This window comes from Pseudophryne corroboree, chromosome 2 (genome assembly GCF_028390025.1).
Source record: "Pseudophryne corroboree isolate aPseCor3 chromosome 2, aPseCor3.hap2, whole genome shotgun sequence".
Classification (NCBI taxonomy): domain Eukaryota; kingdom Metazoa; phylum Chordata; class Amphibia; order Anura; family Myobatrachidae; genus Pseudophryne; species Pseudophryne corroboree.
In genome coordinates, this window is record NC_086445.1 from 93,490,273 (window position 1) to 93,513,240 (window position 22,968).

Sequence of the window (22,968 nt, forward strand, 5' to 3'; positions counted from 1 at the left end):
GAGATAGCTTCCAGCCACCAACCACAACACCCCAGAAAAAATTAAGGGTGAATCATATAGATTCTCCCCCCGGGACTGTAACACACAAAATAAAACATATACGGATAATGTAGAACCATACATATCCCCCCCCCCCAAAAAAAAACAAAAAAAAACCCATGTCAGAATATTTAAACAAAAAAAATATAATTAACATAACTAAACGAATGAAACCGAGCAGCAGAAGAGGAGAAAGAAACATGCAACTGTTAAACACTCCCTCATCCTGCAGCCCCACAGTAAATAGCATATAACCACATCCGACACAGCAAAAGTCCTGCAACCAGAGCTACACGGAAAAATCAAGGATCAGCAAGAGCACGCCTTGCCGGGAAGCGTCTGTCCAGCCACATCATAGCCTCACGAGGAGTCACAAAAAATTTTGTTTCACCATCAGCCACCACCCGCAGTCTCGATGGAAAGAGCATAGCATATGGCAAATCAAGTTCACGGAGCCTCCTTTTAACAGGCAAGAATTGAGCCCTATCTTTTTGTACATCCACCGCGAAGTCCGGGAAGACCGATATTGGCGACCCGTTCCATTTTAAAGGGCCTTTCGTGCGAGCAAGTTTCAGAACAATGTCCCGGTCACGGAAATGTAGGAATTTGGCAATGAAGGTACGGGGTGGGGCCCCCGGAGGCAACGGGCGCATCGGAACTCTATGAGCTCGTTCTACGGTGAAGTAAGGCGAAAATTTTTCAGACCCAAAGGCGTCCCGGAGCCATTTTTCGAGAAACTCTTCAGGAGATGAGCCCTCCTCCTTCTCAGGTAGGCCGACGAAGCGGATATTGTTGCGCCGTAAACGCCCCTCCATATCCGTCAGCTTTTTGCGCACATCAGTCATCTGAGAATCCTCAACATTAGAGATACGGGTCTCGGCCTCTCCAACCCTCTCCCTCACCCGCTGGAGATCCTGATGAATAATGGAAAGGTCAGACTGCACCTGCCCGATTTTATCAGCCAAACGAGCTTCACTAGCAGTCACCGCGTCCAATATTCTCTGTAATGCAGCATCTGGTGGATCAGAGGAGGCAGAACTATAAGCAGGAGATGGGGGTGATGCCTCAGATCTCACAGTCTCTCCCCTCTGCTTCTGAGGACCGGGGTTACGGACAAACTTCTCCATCGCGCCCGCTGCCGCACTGTGCTGGCGGCCCTTCACCATTTTGGATAATACGATGCCGCAGCAACCGACCAGCAATATATATCAAAGCAAAGGCAGGCAAAGAAGGTGCGTGCGTGCACCAACGCTCTATAAAAAGGCCAGCAGGTGCAGTAAATATATATAGACACAGGGTAGTACCCGGCTGTATTGCAACTGTATCGCAGAATATCGGCTCAGTGTAGCTTGGTGGATATGGGCCAGAGAGCTAAGCAGTATCCCAACGAGCAGCTTCTGTCAGGCACGGAGAGCCAATTCCACAACAGCGTCTCCCAGGCTTGGCAAGGGAGCACACTCCCTGCAGCAATATGGGCAGGAGCAGAGAGCTGTATAAACCAGAGCAAGAGGAGGGGGGAGAGGGCACATGCACCACAACTATCCCCCAGTACACCCAGCATAGGCTCCAATAATAGCGCTCCCCACTGCAACAGTTCAGTGCCCTGAGTACCTGGACTTATGGACAAATTGCATAGAGGGTCCCAGGGGTCCAGGGAGCGGTCCGCGGGCTGGCAGTGAGAGACAATGCAGGACAGGCAGGGCGGCCGCTCAAAGAGCGCTTCAGGTGCTCACACAGCTAGACAGAGCGGCGGGTGCTCCCTCCTCACACCCGCTCGCAAGTGCCGCTGCAGGCTGCAGCGGGCGGCGGCGAGAAGCAGGAGAGCCGGACCTCCGGGGAGCTGAAAGCGCGAGCCCGTGGCGTCACACGCGGGCCCACCGCACACCAGGGGACCTTTACAAGACTGCTCCAAACAGGTCAGCAAACGGCAGCAACCGGTCAAATTCCACACCAGGGGGGGCACCAATCTTTTAGACAGCTATGGTCCAAAAAGCAGCCCCAGAGGGAAAGTACAGGATGAAACTATAGGATATTGTGGCTGGAGAGCTGCACAATGCAAGTGCTACTCCATGCCCGTCCTGGCCACGCCCTCCAACCTAATCCTCCTTTTAGTGCCTAACCCTAATCTCCCTTTCCTCCACACCCTAACCCTCACCCTCCCACCCACAGCCTACTCCTATTCCTCCGTCTAGTACCTAACCCTAATCTACCCTTCTCCCACAGCCGTACCCTCACCCTTCCCCCGCAGCCTTACCCTTCCCCCGCAGCCTAACCCTAATCTTCCTTCTAGTGCTTTACCCTAATCTCCCCTTCACCTGCGGCCTAACCCTTACCCTCCTGCAAGCATACTTCACCTAATCCTCCTTCTAGTGCCTAACCCTAATCTCCCCTTCCCCCATAGCCTAACCCTCACCCTCTCTCCCGCAGCCTAACCCTAATCCTCCTTCTAGCGCCTAACCTTAATCTCCCCTTGCCCCGCATCCTAACCCTCACCCTCCCTTCCGCATTTTAACCCTAATCCTCCTTCTAGTGCCTAACCCTAATCTTCCCTTCCCCTACAGCCCAACCCTCACCTTCCCTCCCGCAGCCTAACCCTAATTCTTCTAGTTCCTAACCCTTATCTCCCCTTCCTCCACAGCCTAACCGTCACCCTCCTGCCCACAGCCTACTCCTAATCCTCCATCTAGCGCCTAACCCTAATCTACCCTTTCCCCACAGCCTAACCCTCACCCTTCCTCCCACAGCCAACTCCTTATCCTCCGTCTAGCGCCTAACCCTAATCTACCCTTTCCCCACAGCCTAACCCTCACCCTTCCTCCCACAGCCAACTCCTAATCCTCCGTCTAGTGCCTAACCCTAATCTACCCTTTCCCCACATCTTAACCCTCACCCTCCTGCTCGCAGCCTTCACCTAATCCTCCTTCTAGTGCTTAACCAAAATCTCCCCTTCCCCTACAGCCCAACCCTCACCCTCCCGCCTGCAGCCTAACCCTAATCCTCCTTCTAGTGCCTAACCCTAATCTCCCCTTCCCCTACAGCCCAACCCTCACCCTCCCTCCCTTAGCCTAACCCTGAACCTTCTAGTGCCTAACCCTAATCTCCCCTTCCCCCGCAGCCTAACCCTCCCCTCCCTCCCGCAGCCTAACCCTAAACCTTCTAGTGTCTAACCCTAATCTCCCCTTCCTCTACAGCGTAACCCTCACCCTCCCTCCTGCAGCCTAACCCTAAACCTTTTAGTGCCTAACCCTAATCTCCCCTTCCCCTACAGCCCAACCCTCACCCTCCCTCCCGCAGCCTAATCTCCCCTTCCCCCGCAGCCTAACCCTCACCCTCCCTCCTGCAGCCTAACCCTAAACCTTTTAGTGCCTAACCCTAATCTCCCCTTCCTCCACAGCGTAACCCTCACCCTCCTGCCCACAGCCAACTCCTAATCCTCCGTCTAGTGCCTAACTCCAATCTCCCCTTCCCCCGCAGCCCAACCCTAACCCTCCTGCACGCAGCCTAACCTTAATGTCGACATTCTGACAATGCTGACATATCACCTATCAACATCTTAGAACGCGGGGCCTATCAACATTTTAACAATGTCGACATCATAACTGTTGATATTTTGGTGTTGTCATTATGAATGTTATTGTCAACCTTTTGATTCCATCCCCACTGCAGAGCTCCATGATACTACCAAGAACTAAGTCCACACATAACGGGTCTCATTTATAGTCTGGCCAGCACCAAATATGCAGCTCTAAGGGATAATTTAAATGCGGTATAATTAAGTATCAACATATGCCCATATATGCCTCTTAGGGGACGTGTCTCTTGCAGCTACTCTGAGGCTTGGCAGTGTTGATGACAGCACTATATAGCCATCTGATAGCAGCGCTGATGAGCTAGATGCTGCCATACTATGTCAAAGAGCGTCCGTCTATTCAAATAACGTATTTGTCATTTCCATTTGGATTACCGCCATAAATGAGATAGCCATTGGATTTTTATAGGGATAAACAACAGCTGTAGAGGTGATGTATTAACTTTTATATGAAAATAAACATCAAGACATTATTCTCTTTTATATATGACTTTTCATTACATTATTATATTGTGTACAAATAGAGTTACAGTACGGAATTAGCATTAAGTGTCCAGCCGAAGTCCTGTGCTATCATTTGGCAGAGGTATACGTACTTGTACGCATAATGGAAATACAGGTCTAGTATTCCATATCCCGAGCATTCCGGATATGGGCTTTTTCCAGATAACAGAATACCTGTCATCTGGTCGGTCCCAGGGGTTTGGCGTGTGGGTGGGGGGTGTGGGAATCGGGCGGGACGGCGGGGGAGTCCAGCGTGTCTGCGGCAGGTACTGGGAGTAGTATGAGTGAGAATGGCTGCCAAGCTACTCCGCCCACCTCTGATTGCCCGTGAACTCCAGTGATGTCATGACGCCGGCCGCGCCATGGCATCACTACAGGGCCGAAATATTCCGGTTTCCAGAATATTTTGGTTAACAGACATCCGGATAACGTGTAGCGACCTGTACTACTGTTTCTGACTTGTATGCATATTCAGTATGTCTTTTTCTGCGTATATTCAGTATGCAAATGCGCCCAACTCTAATCAAACCTGAAATGAAGCGCACTGTGGGGGTGATTCAGACCTGATCGCACGCAGGCGTTTTTTTTGCAGTGCTGCGATCAGGTAGTTGCCGCCTACAGGGGGAGGGGTAATCGCTGTGCAGGGGTGCGAATGCATGTGCAGAGAGCTGCACAAACAAAGGTTTGTGCAGTGTCTGCACAGCTCAGGACTTACTCTTCCAGTGCGACGATCCAGCCCGTAGCTGACGTCAGGAACCCTCCCTTCAAACCCTCCCTGGACACGCCTGCGTTCTCCCGGACACTCCTTAAAAACGGTCAGTTGACTTGACACCCACAAACGGCCTCTTCCTGTCAATCTTCTTGCGATCGCCGGCGCGATCGCTTTCTTTGTAAAATCCGTCGCTGTACAACGTTTCCCGTCGCCGACGCGCCTGCGCATTTCGGAGCATACGCATGCGCTGTTCATACACGATTGCGCCGCTGCAAAAAAAGGTAGCGTGCGATCGGGTCTGAGTGACCACCTGTATTTCATACCCTGGTTTTTCTTGTGCCCTTAAATGGACCCTCAGCACAAACTTACAGGGTTGAGTTCGAATGGTCGACATTTCATTATGCCGCAGACTAAGCCCAACCACCTAACACTAACCAGTGGCATTTTCAGATTGTCGGCATTTCACATGGCGACATTGAGAACCTGTTGACAGTTTGAGGATGTTGACCTGGTGCCTGTCAAAAGTTTTAACCAGTTTGACACTGTAAATGTGTGAAGGTCACATCAAAATGCAACCACTAACACTTGAGGACAACCCCTTTCGTCATGTAATACCTTTCATTTTTCTGTTAAAATAGTGCCTAAATGGAACATTAGAGTAAGGGCTAGATATGGACTTTTATTTCTATTTTTTGTATCACTTATGTTCATTTGAAGTTTTGTGGGTTTTTTACGTTATGTTTACTTTGTGTGGCAATGTGGAGATCTGCCACATGTAAGGAAAGGGTTAAGTTCTCAAGGACGTTGCTAGCTCCATCCTATCTTTACATACTGAGGCGGGGTTATAGTCTTTTTAAGGCCTGATAGCCCAAAGGGAATTATAGGCCCTACACACTGGCCGATTTTCTGAAAGATATGAACGATTTCGTTCATAAATGAACGAGAACTCGTTCATATCTTTCAGTGTGGAGACTCCAGCGATGAACGATGCGCGGCCCCGCGCTCGTTCATCGCTGGTCTCCCGTCGGCTGTGCATGCAGGCCAATATGGACGATCTCGTCCATATTTGCCTGCACTTCAGTGCAGCCGCGTGACGGGGGGAGTGAAGAAACTTCACTCCCCCCGTCACTGCCGCCGGGTCGCTCGTCGGCCGTCGGGCACCTCGGCGGCGCATTGTCAAATGTGTAGGGCCCCTTAGTCTTTTTAAGGCCTGATAGCCCAAAGGGAATTAGTCTGCCAGTCTGCAGAGTTCTGTAAACCTCTATCAATGCTGCTTACTAGGCCTGAATATCTAGAAATCTATTACCATATAAGGTGCTTGCTTCTGCGTGTTGCTTTTTCTGCACCTACTGTACTGGCTATGGATCTACTTCTTCTGTGTGTTTCTGCACTTTTGCCAATAAAAGGAACAGGTGTGGATCTCTCCTATCTCCTTATCGCTGCCTTGTAAGTTGGTGTTAGCGTGGGATCAAGTCTAGTCCTGATGGCAATGACTCGCATTGGATTATGCTGGTGATATTTAAATAAACAAGGACATTACTATGAAGACCATCATACAACAGTTTAAAGACTTTTAGCATGTCCAGGTGATGCATACGGATCATCAGTCATAGTATTTCACAGGTGAACCTTCAAAAGCTCCAAGCTCCAACATTCTCATTGTTCTTGCCCATTGCTGCTCTGATAAACCAAAAGTAAGAAGAGCTAAAAGTGATGATCTTCAGAAGTCATGCCCTGACTCCTCTTTTCTGGACCCATGGTTTGGGGTCTGCAGGTGGCTTAATTCAGTGGTGGAGGACATTGGGATCTCTAGTAAAGCTGAATCTGCTGTCATGAACACACCCTCATGCAGTCCAGAGACTTATCTGCAGTGGTTTACGGTAGATGTTTTCTCTGCAAATGTCCATTATTTGTGCTTCGTCTGGGAACACATACTGTTGGCCAGGTCATGATGACTGTAGTTTTGTAACAGTTACTACATACATACATTTTTACCATGTTTGCAATGGGGAAACAGTCTGTGTCAGGCTGCTGCCATGGCTTAGAATGCTCTGGCCTTGCATGAAGTGACACATCCATCCTTTAAAGCAGTCCTACACAGTGCCGTCCCTTTGATTCCACTGGAACCCAACAAAGGTAAGCCTCAGTGAAACGGATTAGAGGAAAAAGAGGTCACTTTTCTGTATGGAGTTGAGTTGGAGTTTGCAGAGAAATGCGTTTCTACTTTCTATGCTGAAGTACAACATGACGGTGCAACGTGTGTCCCATTTAATATACATGCTGATTCTTATTATCTGCCACATCAGCGGTGCTGTACAAATCAAGCAGGGTATGCCCCTGAAATGTGCCAGCTCTGAACTAGAGCAGAATTCAAGTCCTTTTGTGGCCCTAAACCCCTTGTGGTTATTTCTCTCTCTACATATAGAGCGAGAAATAATCAGGAATGAACGTTTTGGGCACCCACAAACCTAACCTAACTAACATTTATCTACACATCCCTGTACTGCTCAGAGAATAACGAATGCACTTGGTTGCAGTCATATGTTTAACCTTGGAGTGATCCTTGACTGCTTGCCTAGAGTCCACGTAGAGTCCATCTCATAGGGCGCCAGTGGTAATAGTAAAATTAATGGATCTTTATTTACCATCAGCAATCGTCAATCATGCAGTGTCAGTCTCTCATTTAATGACATTACTTTGGCTTCAGCTTGTAGACCAGAACAATAGACTAGACTTCTATAACATTCTTCCTCTGTCACTCCCACTACTTGTCAGCTTCAACTATGGACTTAAAGAGGTTTTACACATATAAGTCCATAAGCCAAGTTCCCTATCTTCCTGGATTGTGCGAGCCCTTCACTGTAAATGCACTCATAGTACCAGATGGTAGACGGTGACACTATACAGAGCATATAAAGTGGAGTGATTTAATGATGCACTGACTAGTAACCCTGTGCCTCTCCCCTGCGTCACTATCCTCTCTCTCCTGTAACCTCTTCCTCTCCAAGGCATCACCCTCTCCCCATTATACGGATACGGTATTCCCTTTGAGGCCACTCTCCTTGTTGCAAGGTCACGCCCATTTTTCAGTAGCGCGCACCGAAGGCAAATAACACCCCCTCCTCTTCCCCTGTCATGGTGCCTAACAGTCATATTATTCTGGATCCGCCCCTGCATTCACAGACACATATTGGAGGGGGAAGCTCCAATAATTCTCACACAGAGTGCTATTAGGCTTGGAGCCGGCTCTGACTGTGCAGATGACACAGAGACATCCACTGTGACTAGAGCATAGTTTTTACCTTTATCTTGCCTACCCTGTATGCCTCTGTTTTATGTGTGCGCTGTTTCTCACTACTGTCTGGCACCGCGGAGCACTTTGGTGCTGTACGAATAAGCAACTATAATAATGATAATAAAAAAGTGCCATTTCACCTGTATGGTAACTCGGACTATGATTCTCTACACAGTTGGCGATAAGACTCTTTAGGTGATGATAACAATTATTGTCTGCCTGCCTAACAAAATAATATGGGGAATTATAACAAATTTTATAAGCAGTTGGTGGGATTAATCCAAGAAATGAATCCAGCTGTCATTATGTAAAGAAGCAATTTTCTTCTCACCGTTACCTTGTTATGAAGCTTTGCTATCTGTCCCATGACAGCATAAGAATATGGCAGGGTCTCCAAATGTCCTCTTACAGTAAATTGACAATGACTGACTTATCTGTAGGCTATTAAAAGTCTATCTATATCAGCGTTCCCAACCTCAAAAACCAAGTGAAGTACATTTCAAACCCCTCTCTCTCATTTATAAACCTTTACACTTACTTAGAAGCCCATATAATTTCCTCTTCCTTCTAGATCTCTAACCTCAACCTCCTCCACACTCCGTCCCAGCCTCTGATCTACCAGTTACTGCCACTACTCTTTCTTACCGTTACCTCTTCCCACTCCTGCCTCCCAAACTTGGCCATGCTGCTCTCAACCACTGGAATTCATTTTCCCTTCCTATCGGACTCTCCACCTTACTCCAAAGCTTCATACGGGCTCTGAAAACCCATCCTTTTGTAAGAGCTCACCTGCTCTCTTCCTAACTCACGCCTTTGTCCTTGTACACTGACTCACAAAGTCGCGTATCAAATAACCAGGTCCCAGACCTGCGCATGCACACTTGACCCTAGTGCCCAGAGTCTCTGTGCTGCCGGCTAGAGAGAAGGGGGCTCAGATGGAAACTGCACAAGGGCTTCCTCCTCTCTTAATACGCCACTGGACTCACCCTTCTGGTACCACTGACTCACCCTTTTGTGTCCCCCATGTTTGACTCACTCTCTCTTTATAGATTGCAACCGAGTAGGGCCCTCATCCCTCATGTACTCTTCTTTTCCCTGCCCATGCCATCATCCCCTCCCCCTTTACTATTTTTCCAATTAGTGACTCTGATCAGGTATGCTGCACCCATCAACTAAGGTACAGGTACGTCCAGCACTGGTTTTCGAGCAACTACCATGTACAGATGTGTCCTCCCTCATCTTTGCTGCAGTCACGTTAAACCGCTTTACTAGTCGTGCCTAATCTTGAGCATTAGGGAGGGGCCTTAGACTGCACACCTATAGCTGCCAGTAATGTGAGGTTCTACAGAAAAAAGGGGGGTGTTGTAGGTGTACTGTCTCTAGCATTACTGATATCATACAGCTTGGCATATAATGAATAGTGGGGTTTGGTTATGTATTGATCAATGCATGTAGCTGCAGCCCCATGGCAAGGGACTCCACCCTGTTGCAGTACCTAACACTATAGGGGTTCAAACCTAGGGCCCCCCAAACCACCACAGCCAAGCGACCCCAGGGCATCACAGGGAATGATTATATGTAGTGAGAAGGATTAAGGAATAGGTGAGAAAAAAAAAGTGTTATGGGGTGATTTAATGTAAGTGAAAAAGGTGTGACATGTATAATAAACAAACAGTGAAAGTGCCAAATTAAATGTAATGCTGCGATGCCCTGTCGTCACCCAGCCACGGCAGCCCAGGATGCCCCGCACCCCAGGAGCCACCCCATTGCTGACTTATTGTACAGAATAATTGGACTTACCTAGAATTGTGCCATATTCACAAGTGCAGTCATGCTAGATACCCTAGTTAAAATAAATGAGGGTCAGGTGTGGGCATGTGCAAGTCTAAGAATGAAGGTGTCTCACTTCTAGTCTTGAGCGTGTTTACTAATGCCAAGCGTCTTTTTGATTATTTCCCCCATGCGAATAAGACGCACAAGCAGACTCTGGTGATTAAAACGATATGAAACATGCCTATATTCTGTGTATGATTGACGCTGAATCTGCTGCATATGACATGCTACACTGCAGTGTTTACCTAGAAAACTTAGCATTCCGTATGCAGATACAGCCGCAGTCGCACACAGAATATAAGCATGCCGCATATCATTGTAATAAACAAAGTCTGCTTGTGCATCTTATTCGCATAGCAATGTGAATAAGATGTATTTCTGGGGGGAGAGGGTGATGCAGCACAGGATCAGGCAACTCTCATGCGCCATTACGTACAGAGGCTAGATGAGGAAGGGCGCATCATTATATATATATATATATTTTATTTTTTTGTAATTATATTGGATGGTCGTTGTTTGCCCAGTGTGAATCCAATAGTTGTGTCTTCATACGCAAGCAGCGGATCAGAGACATTGATTATTGGCGTCTCTATACAGTTCCCGGCTGGTGCAACATTTGCATATGCTCGCATGGGTGCTGCATACAAATTTGTAGCTACTAATGCATTTGCATACATCTCTGAATCAGGCCCTTAGTCCATACTTAATAACTATCACATTCACGTTCTTAGCAAGGTACTCCCTCACTTTGCCCAAGTCCCCCACTTGCATTCCTTCTCTGCAAGGTGCCATGTTGCACCGTATTCTTGCTACCTAAACCCAACACTGGGTTATTCCCCCCTAAACCCATTTTGTATTCACACCTTCTGTGAGCAACTTAATTTCCAGTAGTCCTCATCTACAAATCTCCCTTTTGTTTCTTTCAGGAGTCACTTTTGTAGCCAGTTTCGTCTTCTGCAATCCCCTAAATTGCCCTTTGAAATCGTTAAGCTACCATCCTCCTCTTTCACTCCAGGGTACCTTTATTTGGCTGTTCCATCCGTAGTCTTTGAAATCTAAATTTGTGGGTTTTTGTAACCGTAAAAGCTAACATGTCTCATTTGTCTCTCCATAATCCTCTCAATTTCACAGCAGTCTCACATAACCTTTTTTTTAACTCATAAAAGCGTTGTATTCTCTGTTGGAGTGGCAGGGAGGTATTTGAAGGGATATGTTGTTGTAAGGATTGTTTTGGGACTTTTCTCATTACTGGTGTACAAGTAAAGATTGTTGAATGGCCTCTGCTGTCTCCACTATTAGAATTCCACATGTGCAGCTCATTATATTCATATGGGTACCTTCATCTCCAGAGTGGTACTGACATGAACCCAACCGTGCTGTCAGAGTGATTTACTCAGAGGCTCTTGGAACAACAGCTTGTTAGGGTAGTCCCGAAAAATGGGGGCTAAAATAAAAGCCTAACTCTGTAGCTAGTTTCTGGCCAGTTTCTTCCGATTGCTGCTTAGTGTCTTTTTTTATTATATGTTTTTGTGTTAAAAATGTGAGAACAGAAGGTCAGCATTACATTTGCATTTCCTCACAATTGTATGGGCCTTTGTAGAAAAGTTGGTGGTGAAACTCTCGAGCTAACCTTTTACTAAACTGATATGCACAATGGCAACTAAAATTACTGATGCCAACAATTGTTTACAAAATAACAACCTCTTGATGGAGCACGTGACGAAGCTACTTAGGTTTCTAAACTGCGATGTCCAGCAATGAGTTACATCACAGGGACATTGCAGCCAAGTACTAAAGAGGAACTTGTAAAGGAGGCCACTTGTAGCCACCCAACCCCACGAAGTTGCATTTAGAAATAGTACCTTCACTTGGTGTCACCTATAGAGCCAGTAAGAGTAGAGAGCTAGTGCTGGTTACGTTTACGCCTCCAACCCAATGCTTGTGGAATACCCGAGGAGAGTTAGTAATTGCAGGACAGCGCAAGAGAAAGAGGAAAAGATCTAACAATCTGCATAGGTTGCATTGTACTGTGGAGTGATGGGCACATTATTTGCACCAGGAGGAGAGGAAGTTAGAGAGGGTGAGGAAGACCGCCTCTGGCTGCAACGGTACCCACTATGGGGCTTATGGGAAGAATGCCTCTGAAGGCAACAGTATTGAGTGTATGAAGACTTCGACATATCTGTGTATTTGTTTGGCTGTTAGCCCGGACTGCACATTTGCACACAAAAAATACCTACGTTTGTGTTATTCTGAAGATTCACTTTTATTTTTATATGTTTTTGTATCCTGAATTATTGAACTAAACATACCTTTAAGGGTTCATTCTGGTGCCTTCTAGCCAAGTTGACACAGACAGCCTTGTCCAGTCAAAGCGCATGCCCATAGAAGATTTGGCATAAGGATGGGCATTGAGCTTTGATATTTAAAAAAAAATAAAAAAATAAAAATTAATTAATGTTCATCCGATACATCACAATTTTTTTTTGGTATTGCCTTTGCAAAGATGGATGCCGGACCTCTGATTCCACATATGCGCACATTACAATATGGCTTTGCATTTGCAATACACATTTGATCTATTCTGATGGATAATGTCGCTGCAATGATCTGCAAAAAAAGAAAGGACAAAAATATTGATAAATATACCTCTAGAACGTTTAGCCTAGGATGGTGATTATTATAGAGCAGGCGTTGGTAAGATATTAGACTTTTGTCTAAACTGGAATCTCCACTTCTGTGCACTACGCATTTGGAAGGCACACCTGAATATTGCAAAAGGCCTTATGGTAGATCTCATTATAGGTGCCTGCAACAGGGACAGGGTTAGAAGGAAATTGTTAGATTGAACACCCTTTTAAATAAAACACACCCTCATTATTATTTCTGTTTGCTTATTATGGGTGTGTTATTTCCCATTTGGTTCATAAGAGCACAAGCACAAGTGTCTTTTTCCTACAGTGCTAAATAAGCGTTAGAAATATTGGGGGTCATTCCGAGTTGTTCGCTCGGTAAAAATCTTCGCATCGCAGCGATTTTCCGCTTAATGCGCATGCGCAATGTCCGCACTGCGACTGCGCCAAGTAAATTTGCTATGCAGTTAGGATTTTTACTCACGGCTTTTTCATCGTTCTGGCGATCGTAATGTGATTGACAGGAAATGGGTGTTACTGGGCGGAAACAGGCCGTTTTATGGGCGTGTGGGAAAAAACGCTACCGTTTCCGGAAAAAATGCAGGAGTGGCCGGAGAAACGGGGGAGTGTCTGGGCGAACGCTGGGTGTGTTTGTGACGTCAAACCAGGAACGACAAGCACTGAAATGATCGCAGATGCCGAGTAAGTCTGAAGCTACTCAGAAACTGCTACGAGGTGTGTAATCGCTATATTGCGAATACATCGTTCGCAATTTTAAGATGCTAAGATTCACTCCCAGTAGGCGGCGGCTTAGCATGAGCAAATCTGCTAAAATCCGCTTGCGAGCGAACAACTCGGAATGACCCCCATTACACGGGAAACTGCTCATTTTCATATTATAACATGATGAAAATATACTCGTGGGATTATTTAGGGGGGTATCCAATTTCCCGCGATAGTGCTGCTGACGTTTTTTTATCAACCCTACCCAATTAGGTTGTGCGAAAAACACAATTTTTTTGTGTGAAAATACATAGGTCCTGCAAAAAGCTGGTAGTCTGCAGGGGAAATATAGTTGCGATGTTGATTCCAGGCTGCGACGCGGTCGCAATGATGGGATCGCAAATGCAGCAAGGAGGTGTTTAACACCTCCTACTGCATTTGCATTTTTAGTGATTGCATTTGCAATCCTTAATAGACCCCTAGTCAGTAACTTGTATCTGCTGTAAAAGTCCAGGCAGGCTTGAGTCCTGCCTCTGGGGCATGGTAGGCACAGGCAGGGGTGAGTTTCTTCCACAATGCAGGGGTCCTGTTCATGGCAATATAGGGAAACTGCTAAATGGGGTATGCGATATATGCTAGAATTTAGATTATTGAGGTTACTTATTTTACTGAAAGTTTTGATTCTTAGAAATTAATTGTATCACGTGCAGAAATGAAGAGGTCCGATTATGTCACACTTTAGTCTCCATTTTGAAAGAATCCCACTTTGTGCCTGAAGCGGTCCTCTGCGAGCCTCATTAGCTTTGGTATCTTGGTTAGAGGGCGCATTACCATGGTTTCCAGCTGTCAGGAACCTTCATGACTGATTACTAGTAAATTGTTTGAACATTGGTTCAGCCCATAACGGGTGTATGTAGGTTATGGGTGCACTTAAAATCCAAATCAGATGTTAATATGGGGGATCTGTTAATTGATTAAGTGGACAGATGGAAAGCCGATGATATGAAATCCAAAACCTTTGTAACTTGTGAACCTATTTTAACAACATTTAAGTAAATTGGGAACAGACGTATTCCATTCTAGAATAATAACTTCCATATCAAGTGCCCGTTGTACAAATATCTGTGCAAAGATAAATCATGGGCTTTGTTATGGGAATGAGCATTTATCACCTCATAAAGCTGTTAACATGTTCTTGTCACATTGAGGATTGATCTAGATCATTATTTAAAGGCAAATTACTATATGACTAAACCATCATCTGCGCATCCTGAGTTTTTTTTTTTTTTTTTAAACACAGGAACATTATAGGAGTCAGTCACAAAGTGGCAACTTGTCATATTTACTGCTATGAGCAAAACTGGAAGCCATTTTGTTCTGTGGTGTGGGCCCAGAGCAGTGCAGCAAATGGGGAGCAGATACCTAATGGGGAACTTATCTACTAGGACTGCCAGTTTTCCAGTCACTATACTTCATAGCCTGCTCTGTTTTATAAGATAAGAAAAATCTGAAGCTATAAGCCACCGTCAGAAATGGAAGTGGTATGGAAAAGTCAAATGGAATAAGTGACGAGCAGCAATAAAAACATCCGTTATAGTGTATTTCCAGCCACTTTCTGAAGCATCGGTTACCTACTCATAGTGAAGGTAGAAGGAATACTTGTAATACTGGCAGCTATCATTTCTCCAAACCAGCGACATCACAGAAGCATTTTGGGAGAGATTTATCAAAGCTTTAAGAGAGATAAAGTATCAACCAATCGTCTCCTGTCATTTAACAGGCTGTGGCCTTATTCAGGTCGCATTGCAAACGCAATGTGACCGCAATTTAAGCGACAGGATCAGCATGCGCAGGTCCCGTCCTGCGCTCGCAGTTAATGCAGTCGTCCCGCATTAACTGTGAACGCCTCTACCTGATTGACAGGCAGAGGCGTTCGCGGGGCAGGGGCGGCGTCCGAGTGTTTTTGGGACGGCATCTGGGAAACAGGGCCATGTTGGTTGGATTTAGGGGCTGCTGCGTGTCGTCACACGCAGCCGCTCCAATCAAAACAATGTCGGCGGAACTCCTGCTGTCGCAGCCAGGCTGCGCTGGCAGGAGGTTTCACTAGCTTCTGTGACCCCCCAATTAGAGCGTGATCGCAGTGGGTGGGCGGTGGGTCGCATGCTGGCCAGCCTTGCTTTGCGATGGGCGGCCCTCAGCATGCATTTGCAAGGATTGCAGATTCTGCTAAAAAGCAGAATCTGCAATCCTTACTGAATCAGGCCCTGTGTCTGAAAAATGACAGGAGCTGATTGGTTGGTACTTTATCCCTCTCCACGTTCTCTCTCCAAGCTTTGATAAATCTCCCCCTTTGTTCCTAGTGAACTGAAAGGCTGCATTCACACAAATATTGCTTCACAGAATAGCTGCATCTACAGTGAAAAGACAATGGAGACTGACTAGCGGCCCTTATAGAAGTCTATTGGATATTATCACATACACTATCTTATGAATGGACTGAATGGTAAATATTTGACCATGCATAGAGTAGAAAGTATTGCATAGAGTAGATTCAGTACATGCACCAGGTTAAACAACCATATATCAATATACAATTGTCCATACATGCCTTCTTCCACTTCATTATTAGCCACAGGTGTCGGTGGGCCATTCGGAACATCAGTAAACCTATCCTTGCACTCAGCATGATCAGATCTGATAGGAAGACCAGATTGGGCAATGAAATCTGCATGCTCATGATCCACATATTGGCCCTCATTCCGAGTTGTTCGCTCGTTAGTGTTTTTCGCAACGGAGCGATTTGTCGCAAACTGCGCATGCGCAATGTTCGCAGTGCGTCTGCGCCAAGTAAATTTGCAAAAAAGTTAGGTATTTTACTCACGGCTTAACGAAGAAATTTCGTCGTTCTGGTGATCGGAGTGTGATTGACAGGAAGTGGGTGTTTCTGGGCGGAAACTGGACGTTTTATGGGTGTGTGCGGAAAAACACTGCCGTTTCTTGAAAAAATGCGGGAGTGGCTGGAGAAACGGGGGAGTGTCTGGGCAAACGCTGGGTGTGTTTGTGACGTCAAACCAGGAACGAAACTGACTGAACTGATCGCAGTGGCTGAGTAAGTCTGGAGCTACTCAGAAACTGCTAAGAAATTTCTATTCGCAATTCAGCTAATCTTCCGTTCGCAATTCTGCAAAGCTAAGATTCACTCCCAGTAGGCGGCGGCTTAGCGTGTGCAAAGCTGCTAAAAGCAGCTAGCGAGCGAACAACTCAGAGTGAGGGCCATGGACATTTGAGCTATAGTGTTGGCAGGGGTAATTTGTAAATAGATCTGTAGCAGCAGCTCTGTTTGTCCTAGTGTTTTCTTGGAAGCATAATTACCCAAATAACCTTTGGTGGATCCTCCTTTTTCAGACTGATTGAAATGAGATGGTGGATAGGGCGTATTTTCAGGGATGTTCTTAGTTGCAGAGGGTGTACAGCCATTTCCACTCTGCAAATTGACCACTTTTGGACCATATCACAACTGTCAGGTCCTTTGCTTTTAGTAGGATCTTCATACCTGTATGTAGCTCTCCAGCAGAGAAACATTGTAATAAAAACTTCAACAAACGCACACACAATTGGAACATGTAATGAAGTTGGGCTTGATATGACCACTTTGTCATTATTAATCTAAGACATAATTATCATTTTAGGTCAAAACTAAAAAAGTTTGTTATTGTAAGAACTGATCCCAAAATTGTTGGGGGTTGGACTTTAGGCTAATGCACATTGGGGGTCATTCTGACCCGATCGCACGCTGCAGTTTATCGCAGCGGTGCGATCAAGTCAGAACTGCGCATGCGTCGGCGCCGCAGTGCGCCAGCGCATGCCAGACAACCTTGTCAATCAGGCAGAGGCGGTCGCTGGGCGGGACGGCGACGTTTGGCCCCCGTTTCATGGGCGCGGTCCAGCCAAAGTAGGCGTGGCCGGACCGAACGGGGGGCAGGGCCGCAGCGGCTGCGTGACGTCACACACAGCCGCTGCCAGCCGGGGAGCGACGAGTAGCTCCTGGCCAGCATGCTAAAGCTGCGATGGTCGGGAGCTACTCTTTAAGTGCAAAGGCATCGCCACTGTGCGATGCCTTTGTACTTCTGCGAGGGGGGGGGCACTGACATGCGGGGCGGGATAGCCCTGTGCTGGGCGTCCCCCCACATGTCACTGTGAATGATCGTAGCTGTGCTAAATTTAGCACAGCTACGATCATCTCGGAATGACCCCCATTGTGTCTCATGTGATTGGACCTACAGTATATAACAATGGTGTCTCCTGGAAGCAGAGGGAAGACCTTGATGTGCATTAGGTGGGGCATCCAGATGTACTGGCCATCATTATCACTAGTGCTATAACCTGGACTGGTTACCGCTAAAACAATGGGACAATGAGTCTTGTGGTCTCTCTACAAAAACAGCACCCAGCACCAGGCTATGCTGGTCTTGCTATATCTGGGAGACCTGCAGTGTGGGTCCCCTTCTAAATTAGTGCCATAGAGTCCAGATGTTATACATGGTTATTCACAGGCGTGTGTCCCATCACCATTCCACACTTTAAACCACACCACATTCTGCCACAGTCAAACCCTGGTCTTCTCATCAGCGCCCCCATATTCCTAGGCCATGTTATAGTAAGGCAGGACTGTCCCAAACAAGCAGGACTGTTAGTAGGTGCTATATACTGAACCTGTGCTCCTCCCATCCGTCACATTAACATAAACATGTGCATTAGTGTATTGCCCACTGTAAAACCAATATTCATTAGTTTATCTACAGAGATAGAAGCCTCTCATCTCACAATCAGCAGCAAGATAATTAGCAGCCTGGGACCGCAGTCTGGCTTTGTGTAGTTATCTGGATGTGACCTGGGCCCCCTGGATGGTGTAGCTGCTGCCTTGGGAAGGCTTTACGGGTTCTAAGATCTAAAGATAGTAGATTGTCTATTGATATTGCACTTTTTGTTGATTTTTCTGTTTCTCTTTTATTTTTTTAGTGTTCAAAAGGATCCAGAGACAAAGCAGATAAATATCATTTCCTCTGTCTTCAAAGTATCCGCATACGTAAGTCTGTATAGTACCTTGTATCTGGTTGCACTGGTATTACCTTACAGCAAATCAGTATACATAACTAAAAATAGGATGCGTTTAATTTGCTGGCTGTCGGGATCCCGGCGGTCAGGATTACGGCGACGGAATCCCGACAGCCGACAACGCCGCTAGCCGCAATACCGGCGCAACAGGACTAGTCTCACTCATGGGTGTCCACGACACCCACAGAGTGGGAATAGTTCCTGTGGCGAGCGCAGTGAGTGTAGCGAGCCCGCAAGGGGACTCTTTGCGCTCAACCTGCTGCCGGCAGGGTGGGATGCTGCTGTCGGGATAGTGACAGCCGGCATCCCGTCCGCCCTTAAATCATACTACATCCCTAAAAATGTATTTGTTCATGCTTCTCTATGAAATACTTGTTTGGTACAAAGTACTGAGCTACAATGTGACATTTTTAGAGATTTTACAGCATACATCTTGTCAGTCTATTATTATCATTTTCTCTCCTGCCTACGGATTACTTCCTCCCACTCCTACCTCCAGGATTTTTCACGTGCTGCACCACTTCTCTGGAATTCCCTACCTCTCCCCCTCAGACTCTCCACCTCTCTCAAAACTTCAAACGGACTCTCAAGACCCACTTCTTCACCAAACCCAGCCAAATCTCATCCTAACCCTCTGTTCTACGCTCTCTATGTACCCCATCTGTGTCACCACTGTCTGTCTACCCCTCCCCTTTAGAATGTAAGCTCTCACGAGCAGGGTCCTCTTCCCTCATGTGCTAATCCTTTTTCTTACTTTAATAATCTTCAACTGCACCAAATCCATCAGTCTTCTGCCACCTGATACTTATTCCAGTGTCATCTGCTGATGTAACTATGTTTATTTACCCTGTACTTGTCCTATACTGTCATCAACTGTAAGTTGCTGTTTTCCTGTTTTGATTATTTGTTTATATACTCTGTAATTGGGCGCTGCGGAACCCTTGTGGCGCCATATAAATAAAGGATAATAATAATAATCATTTTGGCACTTTACGAACTGCAACGCTGGGCCAGTTGCATGACACTGCTGCCAATACTGCTTTGGAAGTGACAGACAGAGTGGATGCAAAAACCAGCTCTGATTTCCTAGGCGAGCAGACCGGAGACTTTAGAACAAGCCCTCAATAAAACAATATGTGATTTGCCCACAAGGAAGTTAAAAACCCCAAACTTTTATTTATACTTTTGGCTGTATAAATTGTGGTCATGGTTAGCCGAGTGTGACGCATGCTTTGTGTTTTCTGTAGTGATATCACATGAACACAGCCGCTGATGGCTGACGTTGCTTTATGTTGTGTTACTTTTGTATGACTTACAGGATGAGACTGGATTGTGCTATCCGTCTGTTACTCCTCATGGGCAGACGTTTTCCTATCTGATTGTGGACCCGCTGAAACGCCATGCGACTGTGTTATATCACTGTTTTGGTGGGGGGATCTTTTGAAGACACAAACTACAACCAACATGAGACTTGGAGAAGAGGTGATGGAGTCACTAACACACGCAGCTACGTCTGTTGACCATGTAACATTCAGATGATCCGGAAAATGCCGCATAGCAGTTTTCTATTTGCCTTTTTTTTCAAGCATTAGTATTTATTTCTTTGTGACTGTTATAGATTGCACCTCACAGGTGGTATGTGACTGGGTGTAGATACAGTAGCGCGGGAAGGTGCTTTTATTTTAAGAATAATTTAAAAGCACGTATTGTTGTTTATTGCATTTGATATAAAAATGTACCAGTTCCATTGACAAATATACAGGTGTTTTACCACTGAGCCATTTATCTGCATTAAAACCCACAATTTATCAGCACTGTTTCATAAAGGACCAACCAATATGATTAATATAATAAAATATATTTTTCTTGAATAGTTTTATTCAAATATATTGCATTTAACTTGGGAGGTCATTCCGAGTTAATCGCTCGCTAGCTATTTTTTGCAGCGCTGCGATCAGATAGTCGCCGCCTATAGGGGAGTGTATTTTCGCTTTGCAAGTGTGCGAACGCTTGTGCAGCCGAGCGGTACAAAAACGTTTTGTGCAGTTTCTGAGTAGGTCTGAACTTACACAGCCGATGCGATCACTTCAGCCTGTCCGTTCCCGGAATTAACGTCAGACACCCGCCCTGCAAACTGTTGGACACACCTGCGTTTTTCCATCCACTCCCAGAAAACGGTCAGTTGACACCCATAAACGCCTTCTTCCTGTCAATCTCCTTGCGATCGGCTGTGCAAATGGATTCTCGTTAAATCCATCGCCCAGCACCGATCCGCTTTGTACCCGTACGATGCGCCTGCGCATTGTGGTGCATACGCATGCGCAGTTTTGCGGCGTTTTGACCTGATCGCAGCTCTGCAAAAAAATAGGTAGCGTGCGATCAGGTCGGAATCACCCTTTGGTATAGAACCCTGCTTGACTTACATTTACTGATCATAAGCGTAGAGTGATCCAGTTATTATTATTTTTTTTCTCATACGTCTTAGAGGATGCTGGGGTCACATCAAGAACCATGGGGTATAGACGGGATCCGCAGGAGACATGGGCACTGTAAGACTTTCAAAGGGTGTGAACTGGCTCCTCCCTCTATGCCCCTCCTCCAGACTCCAGTTTAGAATTGTGCCCAGTGAGACTGGATGCACTCTGAGGAGCTCTACTGAGTTTCTCTGAAAAGACTTATATTAGGTTTTTTATTTTCAGGGAGAACTGCTGGCAACAGTCTCCCTGCTTCGTGGGACTTAGGGGAGAGAAGTTAGACCTACTTCTATGAGTTTAAAGGCTCTGCTTCTTGGCTACAGGACACCAATAGCTCCTGAGGGTCTGATCGCTAGGTACGCCTAGATGCTCGTTCCCAGAGCCGGCCGTCACCCCCATTGCAGAGCCAGAAGTCAGAAGACAGGTGAGTAAAAGAAGCAAAGAAGACTTCAGTGACGGCTTCTGAGGTACCGCACAGCGATCTCACGCTGCGCGCCATGCTCCCACACACAGCGGCACTACAGGGTGCGGGGGGGGGGGGGCGCCCTGGGCAGCATATAGACTTCTATATGAGACTGGCAACAGGGGACCCAGTGCCAGGGCACTGTCCTAACCCCCGCCAGTTTAAAGATTTGTTTAAAAATAGCGGGACTGAAGCGCGCCATTACGGGGTCGGAGCTTAGCCCTCACAGCTCACACAGCCCAGCGCCATTTTCTCTACATAGGCTGCAGAGACGCTGGTCCTTCCTCTCACTGCTGAACAAGTATCAGGGTGCAAAACAGGGAAGGAGGGGGGGCACAGTTATTTTGGTGCAATATAAGTTTATTATAAAAGCGCTGCAGGTCTGGGACATTCTGTAGTGTTTCAGAACCGGGATTGAGCGCTGGGGTGTGGGCTGGCAAACTCCCTCTGTGTCTCTCTGACAGGCTTTACTGTGGGTCTGTCCCCTATATGCCCTGTGTGTCTGTGGGTGTTTGGTACACGTGTGTCGGCATGTCTGAGGCTGAGTGCTCTTCCCAGGAGGAGACTGTATTAGGGACACAAATGGCTGTGGGAGTGACCCTGTCGGCACCGCCGACCCCTGATTGGGTAAATGTGTTGAATGCTTTGAATGCTAATGTGGCTCTGATAAATAAGAGATTGGATAAATCTGAATTTCAGAACCAGGCATGGAAGAAATCTGTGGAGGATGTGTTGTTACAAGTCCAGACCCCCTCGGGGTCACAAAAGCGTTCATTTGCCCAGCTGGCAGACACGGATACCGACACGGACACTGACTCCAGTGTCGAGTATAGTGATGCCAGATTAGATCCAAAACTGGCAAAGAGCATTCAGTACATGATTGTGGCGATAAAAGACGTATTACATATCACTGAGGACCCTACTGTTCCTGATACTAGGGTCTGTATGTATAAGGGGAAGAAACCTGAGGTAACAATTCCTCCATCTCATGAACTGAACACTCTTTTTGAAAAGGTTTGGGAGAACTCTGACAAAAAGTTTCAGATTCCCAAAGGATTCCGGTGGCGTATCCGTTTCCCTCTGGGGATAGCGAAAAGTGGGAGTCATCACCCATTGTGGACAAGGCTCTATCACGGCTGTCCAAAAAGGTGGCTCTTCCGTCCCCTGACACGGCAGCCCTAAAGGATCCTGCGGATCGTATGCAGGAAAATACATTGAAATCCATTTATGTCACCACAGGTACGCTGCTCAGACCAGCCATTGCATCTGCGTGGGTGAGTAGTGCTATCGAAAAATGGGCAGATAACTTGTCATCTGATATAGATACCCTGGTCAGGGATAGTATTCTTTTGACACTAGGTTATATCAGGGACGCTGCAAAGGCCAATGCCATGGCAGTCTTAGCTAGGAGAGCATTGTGGAATCATCAATGGAATGCTGATGCTGACACTAAGTAAAATATGGAGTCTCTACCGTATAAAGGTGGTGTCTTGTTTGGTGACGACCTCGCTGATTTGGTATCTATGGCTACCGTGGGTAAGTCATCCTTTTTGCCTTATGTTCCTGCACAACAAAAGAAAGCATACCA

At 46.5% G+C, this 22,968-nt stretch overlaps 1 protein-coding gene across 1 annotated transcript in view; it reads left to right on the forward strand.

Annotated features, from left to right (window-relative positions):
- The window catches only part of CFAP300 (cilia and flagella associated protein 300), a 158,367-nt gene extending 138,053 nt beyond the window's left edge, over positions 1-20,314 (forward strand). The window contains exons 6-7 of the mRNA XM_063957013.1: positions 18,348-18,414; positions 19,762-20,314. Of these exons, the coding sequence (XP_063813083.1) occupies positions 18,348-18,414; positions 19,762-19,887 (193 nt within the window). The 3' untranslated portion in view covers positions 19,888-20,314. The remainder of the gene's footprint in view (positions 1-18,347; positions 18,415-19,761) is intronic.
- Positions 20,315-22,968: the final 2,654 nt, after the last annotated feature.